General features: G+C 39.7%; 1 protein-coding gene across 1 annotated transcript in view; it reads left to right on the top strand.

The window, feature by feature from the left end:
- Window positions 1-3,357: 3,357 nt before the first annotated feature.
- The window catches only part of LOC307034962 (coatomer subunit beta'-like), a 22,345-nt gene continuing 13,079 nt past the window's right edge, over window positions 3,358-12,623 (top strand). Inside the window, exons 1-9 of the mRNA XM_079673886.1 lie at window positions 3,358-3,475; window positions 4,438-4,575; window positions 5,054-5,140; window positions 5,247-5,373; window positions 5,458-5,606; window positions 7,758-7,904; window positions 8,615-8,714; window positions 9,169-9,311; window positions 12,551-12,619. Of these exons, the coding sequence (XP_079530012.1) occupies window positions 3,473-3,475; window positions 4,438-4,575; window positions 5,054-5,140; window positions 5,247-5,373; window positions 5,458-5,606; window positions 7,758-7,904; window positions 8,615-8,714; window positions 9,169-9,311; window positions 12,551-12,619 (963 nt within the window). The 5' untranslated portion in view covers window positions 3,358-3,472. The remainder of the gene's footprint in view (window positions 3,476-4,437; window positions 4,576-5,053; window positions 5,141-5,246; window positions 5,374-5,457; window positions 5,607-7,757; window positions 7,905-8,614; window positions 8,715-9,168; window positions 9,312-12,550; window positions 12,620-12,623) is intronic.

Raw genomic sequence — 12,623 nt, 5'->3', positions numbered from 1 at the left:
TACAGCAGGATTTCTTGCATGGGACTTTATATTTAATGGTAGAGGATTGAGGGCATTGATTGTGGTTGTGCAGTTGTGGGCTGGGAAATAAGACCTGGGTGTTATGTAAGGGATAGTGTGCAGCGAGGCGGTCATTATGGGTAAAAGAACACCCGACAGGCTGATCAGGGAGCCCGACGTGAAGCATGCAGTTTGCTTTTCAGGCCAAAACTGTATACAGTTAAATCGAACTCACTTCTTTCTCTCTGTGTGTGTGTGTGTGTGTGTGTGCGTGCGTGCATGCGTGCGTACATTGCAAGAAAGTGAGAGGTTCCCGTAACTTAGAGTAAATTGTTTGGTCTGGAAGGTGTGGGGGGACATACAGTACAAGAAATATGTGTGTGTGTGTGTGTGTGTGTGTGTGTGTGTGTGTGTGTGTGTGTGTGTGTGTGTGTGTGTGTGTGTGTGTGTGTGTGTGTGTGTGTGTGTGTGTGGAGATGTTTTCCATCTGCAGGATGAACATAATACACTCATACCCATTCACTGCCTATGGCGATCAATTCTGACCGAAAACATCATGGGTGTTTCACTGTTGAATAAATCACAAATAAATCAATGCAAGTGGTGATCATAGAATGTATATGTTCAGAGGCCTAGTGTGGAGGATAACATAAGGTCTTGAGGCAATTGTACGAAAAACACAATATTTATGATCAAAAAGTCACTCGGTCACTTTTGACCCGAAACGCAAGAGGGTTAACAACGGTCAATAAATCCTTGACAGCGGTCTGTACTACTGGATGAACAACGTGTCACTTGTTCTGAATTGACCAATCACAATCGAGTATTCAACTAAACCAGGGGTCTGCAACCTTTTTGACCAAAAGAGCCATTTTGCTCCTTTTCCCCCCAAATGTTTTTGTCTGGAGCCGCAAAACATATTTCATAGCTTGATAACTAATAAAGTTGTATTTATTGTTATATCAGACAAAAACTACATTTTTTTTGCATTTATTAGGCTATTTATTACATTATATACAACTGTTAACCTCTAATAAGAAACAAAGAACTCCTATAAGGAGAATTACAAATAATACACAGGCCTACTTTAAAACAAATTAAACACAGCACTTCTGAACCTCTGAACATTTGAAGGAAAAAAAAATATTATTAAAATGGGCCCACTTTGATATAAATAAAACATATAGCTGCACCCTAAAGAGAGTTAAAGGTAGGGTAGGTAAGAATGGAGAAACCAGCTCGAGTGCGCTAGAATTTAATAATTGCACAACCGGAAAAAATATGCCTCTTCCTTCAGACTTTCTTACAGAGTCCCTCCTCCAACACATACAGTACGAACGCGCATCATCAATGAGGCCACTAGATAAGTTTGTGCACAGCTGGAACAGAGATGGAAGGCTGACAGGCAGGTAGGCCATCCAGTTATCTTAGCCGGGTCGGCTAAAAGTATTGGTTGTGCTTTTTACAGCTTCCAGAGATGAATTTTGGTATGTATTTATTGTCAAAGCATTTAATATATTCATTGCTATCGGGACGTTAAGAGCATTCCATGGAATATAACAACAAGTGTTTTCTGAAATAAATTACATACCCCATTGAATTATGACTGAAGATTGTTAGCTGTCTTCCTCTCCCGTGTTGTTCCTCGATACGTAAAGGCTGCAGCACCGTTGACAACTTCTCTCTACATATCAAACATACCGGTAAACCAGCATCGTTTGCTGTGAGAGCATATAACTCTGTCCACACAGAATTAAATCCTGTGTTCCTCCGGTATTTTTCTTTGATTTATCCATAGTTCGCTCATCGAGCCGGGGTTCCCCGCGCGAGTGCCTCCAAGAGAAGGCGCTCGCGCAGGACCGTAGCAGGATGTGACGCATATTTTAGTTGACCTAATTAAAACCGTTTTGTTTTTTATTTATGTGTCACAGTATCACCTCAAAATATAAGATACGAAACATTTTCAACCGTGCAACAAAATATAAATAGTCCTACAAGTACTTTTATTTTATTTCCTTCTTATTTTTGTCTAAACTCAAGGGAGCCAGAGCAGAGGGCTTAAAGGGCCGCGGGTTGCCAACCCCTGAACTAAACCATGTAATAATGTTGTTTAGCTGAAGGAAGCTTTTAACCATCGGATTTAATATCATCAATGCACTTAAGGATAATGTAATGTAAAGAGAACAGCTCTGATGCACTGCAAAGAAATGTCAGAATCAAACTTGTTGAGGTTTTACATTAAACCTTAAATTCTCTGTAATTTTTGCATGATACAAAAAAGCAAAAGGCTATTTTAATCGATGGTCATATTTTACATTTGCTAAGTAAATATGTAAGGTTAAGACTAGTGGTGGACAAAGTACTCAGGTATTTTTATTTAAGTAAAAGTAACAATACTACAGTGAAGAATGTTACAAGTAAAAGTCTTGCAAAAATGCTAAATTAAATTTGAGTAAAAGTAGGGGCGTAATATGCATTAACATGAAAATGTAAATGTCAAATAAAGTTTAAGTAGACTTATTACTGCAGAACTTTGAGAGTAATGCATGTTATTAAATACTAACTATTAATGCATTAATTATTGTTTTGTTAAACTATATAATTAAGGGCTGTCAGATAGGTGCACAATTTGGCCAAGGATCGGGATCAATAAAGTGTTTCTCTAACTTTAATGACACATGGTAACACGAGAGTTAATTGTATTTTGTATAATTCATTCGTAGCCTATCTTTAAAGAAACTAGCTGCATGTCAGATAAAATGTAAATAGGCCTATTTTCTCTCTACTGTAGTGGAGTAAAACTGTAAAACAGCAGGAAATGGAAGTGATCAGCCTAATTAAAAATGTTATAAGTACAGTAGCCTGATTAAGTAAATGTGGGGTACTTAGTTACTACCCATAAGTGATTTATAATAGAAATAACCCCGGTGTAGTTTGAGTGTTGTGTGTTTGCAGGGCAGGTACAACGTGTTCTTCTGCTCAGCAGCCGGATCCTGAGCCTCTCACAGGAAGCGCTGAGGATCCACGTCGCCAAAAGAAACTGCGGCAAGTGACACAGCGGTGGAGCTATTCTAACCGGAAACGGCTAGAATCGGGGCCTATTGAATTCAAAATAAAAGCATTGCTTTTATGACCATTACATCGTAAAAGAAAGGGCTGCTTTTAAGGTGTTCAAAAATGTTACTTAAAAGACAGCATCAGCATGTTTTGGCTTGTAGTCACCACACATAAAACCATGTTAGAGTTTGATATGTATATTGTGCAATAACATCATTTTTCAACGTCAACATCTTCAGAGAACCAGTTTGACTCTTATTGTGAAACTAAAACCGGAAGTCTTGATGTTTTTTAACTCATGTTCGCTTGGTCACAGTTTTCTCTCCACGTAGAGTTTAAGAGAAGCCCGACGAGGGCAACAGGGAAGCGGATTATTTCACCGGACAGCACGGCTGAGACTCACTGACGTGGAACCATGGTAGGATAATTAAACAAACACAAAGCTTCGCAATAACTTTGTTTATGTGTCGATTGTTGTTCGGTTGCTCTGCGTCAGTGGCACGCGACACCGTGTGCGTAGCTACACTGTCCACAAACCTTCAGAATAACAAACTCCATTCAAAGTACACTGTACAGTACTTCTATGCATGCGACAACAAAACCCCCAAACTGCACATATTTCATGAAACACAAAGTGAAAACCAGCAGAAAAGATCATTCCTCATTTGTACGTTGTTATGACAAACTTTTAGATGTGTTTACAAAATGTTTTTAAGGCCTATTCATGACATTTCAAAGGACACAAAGGCAAAAGCTACTTATTTTCATTGACAGGCTTTAACTGAAAGTCATTGTGGAGCAGGCATGCATATTAAATGTGGAATGGGAAGTATTGACAGACACACCCCCTCCTTTAGGGCCTCCTATCTCCAAAACCTGAACAATAATATGCCTTACGAAATAAAAGTAATTGAATTAAGTGTATTTAATGCAAAACAATGCCTCATAGACTATAATATTGTACATATTGCCTATTGAGTCAAGTCAGGTATTTGTTAGGAAGCCAGACTACCTATCCACATTTAAGAGTGGGTTAACGACTTTCCTTAATAATACATCTTACGGTTAAGGCTAGCTCAAAGTGACATTACAATTTTTCAATATAGCAAATTACATACATATGTCATTCAGGTTGTCTGATATACTTGTATGTGTTTTTAATCTTACTCATGTAATGTTGTTGATGTGTATACCCTGTAAACCCCCCAGAGACAAGGGCTTCTCTTGTGATATAGTGAGATATTTGAATACATTTTGATTTGATTTGAGTGCTTCAACAATCTTTTATAAAAGGACTACCCCCTGTTGAGAGCGGCTATCTTTTTATATATTTTGTGTTAGTCTTTTTTTATATATGTGTTCCCTTATTTTACTTCCTAGCCTCTGCGGTTGGACATCAAGCGGAAGCTGTCGGCTCGCTCAGACCGGGTGAAGAGCACCGACCTGCACCCCACTGAGCCCTGGATGGTGGCCAGTCTGTACAGCGGCACCGTGGTGGTGTGGAACCATGAAACACAGGTTACTATCATCCACCTACACACTCTTCTACACACACCTCTACACACTCCTCTACACACACCTCTACACACTCAAACACATATCTGATCACTCGCCTAAGCACAGTCATTAATTCAAGCTTCAAGTTCCAGGATTCAAGACTTTTATTGTCATGTGTACATACAGTAGCTACGGTGTGGTTATGACAATGAAAATCTTAGATCACAGGCTCCTATAACAGTGCAACACAATAAAACAATAGAAATAGTGCAATAATAGAATAGTCTATGTATACAAGTAGTTGGAATATATAAGTTGCAAACAGATGAATGTTATGGATGTTCTTTCAAAAGTTCAGGTGTTTCACAGTCTTATGGCCTGTGGGATGAAACTGTCCCTGAGTTCAATTCACACACGCAATCAGTTCATATTTTATTTTCCTTACGATTATCCGATGGCTAGAAAGTGTGTGTAATGTGTATCTGCTGTGTGTGTGTAGATGATGGTGAAAACCTTCGAGCTGTGTGACCTGCCTGTCAGAGTGGCCAAGTTTGTAGCCAGGAAGCACTGGGTCATCGCCGGAGCAGTGAGTATTGTGCTTCAAATAAAGGGTCATTATTTGTATTTGAATCAGTGTTTTCGTCTTTTGTCTGGGAATAATCTCACTTGTTGTTCTGTCTGTCTGTCCGCAGGATGATATGCAGATCCGAGTGTTTAATTACAACACTCTGGAGCGAGTTCACATGTTCGAGGCTCACTCCGACTACATCCGCTGCATCGTGGTGCATCCCAGCCAGCCCTACATCCTCACCAGCAGCGGTAAGGAAGAACCACATGGACACCTTTTTTAAACTACAAAAGTAGAGGCGTATTTGCAAAACGCTCAACATCGTGTGTTTTCAGATGACATGTTGATCAAGCTGTGGGACTGGGAGAGGAAGTGGACGTGCAGTCAGGTGTTTGAGGGACACACTCACTACGTCATGCAGATCGTCATCAACCCCAAAGACAACAATCAGTTTGCCAGCGCCTCTCTGGACAGAACCATTAAGGTACACACACACACACACACACACACACACACACACACACACACACACACACACACACACACACACACACACACACACACACACACACACACACACACACACACACACACCATGTATACATCACTTCAGGGGACATTACATTGACTTACATGCATTTCCTGGAGACTTACCCTAACCATAACCAACACATACCTAACCAAGTCTTCACCGAAAAAGTAATTATTCCCCTCATGGGGACCTCCATTATGTCCCCATAAGGGAGGCGAGTCCCCACACGTGACTGTGTAAACAGATTTAGTTCCCCACAACTATAGTAATGCTAGGCCACACACACACACACACACACACACACAAGCAAATGTGTGTAAGACAGAAAGAAGGTTTGTGCTGCACTGTTATTGCAATAAATTCACGACGTGGCCTTGAAGTGAAGTTAGTAATGGCCGGCTGTGCTGCGTCTTTCTCTGTAGGCACTTCTTTGGCATGCTTCGCACTCAAATGCGAACGCATTGTTGATGTTGAGCTGTGGTACACCGAAGTCTTTTTGCAGAGCTTGCATTTGACTTCATTTGCACTTGTCAGTTCGAAGTAGTTCCACAAGGAACTCTTCTTTGCACGTGCCGCTTTGTTCATCTTTAGTTGTGTTCTTCTCACTGTTCTGTATATCGCCAATAAATCAATTGCACGTGTGACGGAGAGGGGGGGGGGCGGGGTCGGTGTGTAGCAGCAGCCTGCGCAGCTGGCTTCCTCCAAGTTTACAGTAAAACAAACTGGTGGTGTGACCAATGGCCATTTACAATTATTAATACTATTACTATTATTAGCATTAGTCTATATTTTTGGTTGAAACTAAGCCAATATATAAATAAAATTGAATTTTAAATTTGTTTTTTCGATTATGGGGACTGTAAAGAATATTCGAAAAATCGAATAATCGCTGGCATCTCTAATGTTGCTACAAATTGTGAATAGATAAAAGGCTATACAGCATATTGAACCACAGCAAATAACAAGCTCTTCCATGTGTTATGAATGAAGTTGAGAAAATATAGCAAAGACAAGTTCAACCGCAACTACTGTAACCCAAGTTATTCAAAAGATCTATCATGGCTTCTATGCAAAGAGTGAACAGGAGATGTAGGGGGTGATAACAATGATCCCCTTTTTATAGTTTGTCAAATAATTTCAAGCTGTACATCGCAAAAAACACTATGATGTAAAAGCAACTATGGGCTTAGACCAGGGGGTTATTCAATTAGTTTGGAACGGGGCCGGTTGATGAAAATGACCCAAAGCAAGGGGCCGGGATCAAGATGGCTTGAAATATGAGCAATCATATTAAGAGCTTCAGATCCACCAAATACTAGGACAGCATAGTGGAGTGCATATATTGTGTTTAATCAAACAACATCGCCCCAAGGCCTTTCTAGATCTAAATGGCTCAGAACTCAGTCGGCCGACATGTGAAGCTAATTTAACCATCAACCTCATTTCATTTCACGCAGAGATGCAATAACTGACAGGAGTTGTCACTACAGTAGCGGGTGGGTGGGTTCGAAACCCGAGCCCGCCAGGCATTGTCTTTCCCCTCTATCTCTCAATGTAACACCCTCTCTGGAACAAAGGCACTCTGGTAGATTACTTTTTAACATTACACTCGCTTAAATCGCTTGTTAATTACTTATTTTTCAAGCAGGAAAAACGATTTATACGCCGGTTTTCTTTCACGCAAACAAATCAGCTGCCTCTCGGTCAGGGGGCTTTTCTACACCCTCACTCCCAACACCACTTCTCAGAGATGGAGGCTTTAAATGATCTCGAACCGGCCCTTACAAAACCCGTCCTCTTTGTTCTACCCTACTACCTATCTAAGGTTTGAATATCATAAGTGGTTTAAAGATCAAAGATGGGTTCGGGTAACAGCAACATACTGTATGTTGACTTGGGATGCAAAATGGATGAAAGAGAAAGATGAAAGGAATATGGAAAGGTTAGAAAACTGTCAAAGGTAGAGGAATGTGAGAATGCGGTTCGGGGTATATCTGGAACAAACTTGCAGAAATCGTAATGTCTTAAGAAAACTTTGAATTGCTTTGTGTTGAAAAGTGCTGAATAAATAAACTTGCTTCGCCCTCTTTTCTTTCCTTGCAGGTGTGGCAGCTCGGCTCCAAGACCCCCAACTTCACTCTGGAGGGCCACGAGAAGGGGGTGAACTGCATCGATTATTACAACGGAGGAGACAAGCCCTACCTCATATCGGGGGCCGACGACCGCCTGGTCAAGATCTGGGATTATCAGGTAATGAACTGTACTCTAAAAGAAATGGCTTCTCGCCTGAACCTAATCCTGATAAATGGCTTTTCCCGCCTCTCAGGTCCTCCAAATAACTTCTGATACAAATGTTTCACGCCAGCGCAGTCTTTCTGCCTCATCCGTCTCTATTTATCCACTGAAGAGTGGCACTGTTTCTTGTTAAAAGGACAGAATCAAATACAACTAAACTTCTCTACCATTAAGAATACATGTTTCTTTTTGCAGACAGTCAACACGTCCAGTTTGAACAAATATCTTTCCTGTCAATCTTCTATATTAAGTGTATGAATCCATAACTGAGCTGTACATGTCTGCAAGTGAGCGAAACATGGTCTTCATCACATAAGAATAGCAGGAAAGTGGCTTTAATTAGTGTGTGTGTGTGTGTGTGTGTGTGTGTGTGTGTGTGTGTGTGTGTGTGTGTGTGTGTGTGTGTGTGTGTGTGTGTGTGTGTGTGTGTGTGTGTGTGTGTGTGTGTGTGTGTGTGTGTGTGTGTGTGTGTGTGTGTGTGTGTGTGTGTGTGTGTGTGTGTGTGTGTGTGTGTGTGTGTGTGTGTGTGTGTGTGTGTGTGTGTGTGTGTGTGTGTGTGTGTGTGTGTGTGTGTGTGTGTGTGTGTGTGTGTGTGTGTGTGTGTGTGTGTGTGTGTGTGTGTGTGTGTGTGTGTGTGTGTGTGTGTGTGTGTGTGTGTCCTCCAGAACAAAACGTGTGTTCAGACGTTGGAGGGTCACGCCCAGAATGTGACCTGCGTCTGTTTCCACCCCGAGCTGCCAATCATCCTCACCGGCTCCGAGGACGGTACGTCGTGTATTTCAACAAGTTACAAAAACACCACAACATCTTTGTTACATTTGACCTCTTTGTTGTTATGTGATTAATACTAACACACCACTGTACATATTTTAATATACACGTTATATACCGTGTCGTACTATGTGCACATTTGACTTTAACTTTGTATTGAACCTTTTAATTTAACGTATTTATATATAATAGCTGTGTTTTTATTTTATTTCACTTTTTAATTTAACTACTTATGTTTCTATCAACATTTTTACTTTAGCTTAGTGGACATGTTATGGTTACAAAATATATTTCATGTTATTATTGCACTTTAAAATAAATATTTGTAATATATTTGATGTATTAATCGTTTTTTTTAATCTTTTATTTCATTTTAAAACGGGCCAACTGTCACAACATCCAATTCTCCCCGAGAAACGTGAAGTATTTTGATTCTGATTACCCACAGGCACTGTTCGGGTGTGGCACTCCAACACCTACCGGCTGGAGAACACTCTGAACTACGGCATGGAGCGGGTCTGGTGTATCTCTGGACAGGCGGGGTCCAACAGTGTGGCGCTGGGCTACGATGAAGGCAGCATCATCATCAAGGTACATCACGCACACTGGAAAAAATGCTGCTCCAAAAACAAGTTAAACAATAATAAAAACAAGGTGTTTTCACTTGAAATAAGTAAAAAAACCTGCCAATAGAACAAGTGAAAATGTGTTTGGTAAGAGAACTCTAAATAAGAAGGGATATTTAGGTTTTTTAACTATATTTAACCGGATGAAGGATTTTAGTCACGGACGTCTGGATCTTAACTGGTTGACTCATCATACCTTAAGTCATGATCGAACATGTCATGATAATGCAGGTTGCTTACCCTCAAATAAGGGGGTTCATCTTTGAATGAAGAAGAGTGGGGTCTAGAAGGGATCCAAGAGATGAAACGTATTACATTAAACTATAGGAAGCTTCATTATCACATATGGGAATTAACATACGTGACCAAATAGGTCATTTAACTTTTTATTCCACAATTAAAACCTTTTTTGTGCAAATAGCAGCAAAGTAGTGGACATCTTTTAAACAACATTATAAAAATAAAATGAAGAACAGCTATACACCAGCTCCTTTATGCCGTTTTGAACCTTTCTCATACAGTATGGTGCAACACCGGCAAAGGCATCTGAAATAGTTGTTTGCTGTGCATGCAGACTCAGAGCCTGCATGTCACTCACTCAAGTACCCCTGACATGAGAGCCGCGCAAGTTTTCCTTTTGTAGCAAGCAGCAAAATAATTGTAACATGACGTGTTTGAGCTAATTTACCTACTTAATATCAAACGCCCTAAAAATTTTTTTTTTAAATCGCTCGTCCCTGCGATGTGAATATCGCGGTTATCGCCATGACACGGTATATCGTTCAGCCCTAGTATGCAGACTTAATAACTGTTGTAATGTGACTGTTCAAATTCAGGTCTGAGTAACACTCAACCGTTCAAAGAACAAGGGCTTCTCTTTCCCTGGTAAAAATAAACACAAGCCGTCAGCCTTTTTTCCTGCTTTAGCCACTTTCACATTTTGAGTACAGACCGATCGATAGACTATTGGAAAGCCCTCTTTTGTTAATGGGCCCCTGTGGACAGCAGCAGGAAGCGGAAATCATAAGGGCTGCAACTCATTATTGTGAAATCTGCCAATTCATTTCTCAATTTGTGGTTTGGTTTATAAATGTCAGAAGAAACGCCCAAACCAGTCCTTGCTGATGTTTTGAAATGTCTTGTGTGTGATGTAATGTGAATAACACCATAGTGAACATTGAAATTCCCCTCAGGGAGTAATAGAGTATCTCTTACTCTTAATTAATGAGTACTTACGATACGATAATACTTTATTGGTCAGATCAAGTCTGACATTTGACTTGCATCACAGCAGCTCCATGTGTAACATCAACATGGACACATATCAAGACACAATACATAATGAAAAAACAACACTTTGAGTTGATACATAAACGTTCCTTACCAGAGGTGGGAATTAGTGAAGTACAAATACTTTGTTACTGTTCTTAAGTACATCTTTCTGGTATCAGTACTTTACTCCACTACGACTTTTTACTTTCTACTTCTACATGTTGAACTCAAATACCTGTACTTTCTACTTCTTACATGTTGAACTCAAATACCTGTACTTTCTACTTCTCACATGTTGAACACAAATACCTGTACTTTCTACTTCTCACATGTTGAACTCAAATACCTGAACTTTCTACTTCTCACATGTTGAACTCAAATACCTGTACTTTCTACTTCTTACATGTTGAACTCAAATACCTGTATTTTCTACTTCTACATGTTGAACTCAAATACCTGTACTTTCTACTTCTCACATGTTGAACTCAAATACCTGAACTTTCTACTTCTCACATGTTGAACTCAAATACCTGTACTTTCTACTTCTTACATGTTGAACTCAAATACCTGTATTTTCTACTTCTCACATGTTGAACTCAAATACCTGTACTTTCTACTTCTCACATGTTGAACTCAAACACCTGTACTTTCTACTTCTTACATGTTGAACTCAAATACCTGTACTTTCTACTTCTCACATGTTGAACTCAAATACCTGTACTTTCTACTTCTTACATGTTGAACTCAAACACCTGTACTTTCTACTTCTCACATGTTGAACTCAAATACCTGTACTTTCTACTTCTTACATGTTGAACACAAATACCTGTACTTTATACTTCTCACATGTTGAACTCAAATACCTGAACTTTCTACTTCTTACATGTTTAACACAAATACCTGTACTTTCTACTTCTTACATGTTGAACACAAATACCTGAACTTTCTACTTCTTACATGTTGAACTCAAATACCTGAACTTTCTACTTCTTACATGTTTAACACAAATACCTGTACTTTCTACTTCTTACATGTTGAACACAAATACCTGTACTTTCTACTTCTTACATGTTGAACACAAATACCTGAACTTTCTACTTCTTACATGTTGAACTCAAATACCTGAACTTTCTACTTCTCACATGTTGAACACAAATACCTGTACTTTCTACTTCTTACATGTTGAACACAAATACCTGAACTTTCTACTTCTTACATGTTGAACTCAAATACCTGAACTTTCTACTTCTTACATGTTTAACACAAATACCTGTACTTTCTACTTCTTACATGTTGAACACAAATACCTGAACTTTCTACTTCTTACATGTTGAACTCAAATACCTGAACTTTCTACTTCTTACAAGTTGAACACAAATACCTGTACTTTCTACTTCTTACATGTTGAACTCAAATACCTGTACTTTCTACTTCTCACATGTTGAACACAAATACCTGTACTTTCTACTTCTCTCATTTTCCAAACAGGCTGGTTCCTTTAGTCTGAATGTGTGTTTGGTGGCGTGATCATTATTATTTAGAGTCATTGCGTGCCTATTGATTTGAACACGATCCGTGTATCCATCATTTCCTGGTCTTCTCTAAAGAAGAGGGACCAATGAAAACGTTGTCATGTTGCCGTTGGTCACCATGGAAACATTCATTAGCTAACAATGACATTATTGTTCTATTAATATAAAGGGAGGTCAGGTACTCTTTAAAACAGCTGCTAGTTATGGGTACTTTTTACTGAAGTACATTTCAAAGCCTCTTTACTTTGACTTGAGTAAAGAAGTTTAGTCAGTACTTCTACTTTTACCAGAGTATTTTAAACACGAGTATCTGTACTTCTACTTGAGTAAAGGATGTGAGTACTTTTGACATCTCTGATCCTTACCTTACCTCCCCCCCCCCCCTCCTCTCTCTGCTCAGATGGGACGGGAGGAGCCGGCCATGTCCATGGACTCCAGTGGGAAGGTGATGTGGGCGCGTCACTCCGAGGTGC

Source organism: Notothenia rossii (assembly GCF_949606895.1).
Source record: "Notothenia rossii genome assembly, chromosome: 4".
In the NCBI taxonomy this organism is placed as follows: domain Eukaryota; kingdom Metazoa; phylum Chordata; class Actinopteri; order Perciformes; family Nototheniidae; genus Notothenia; species Notothenia rossii.
This window is presented reverse-complemented; position numbering and strand designations above follow the sequence as displayed.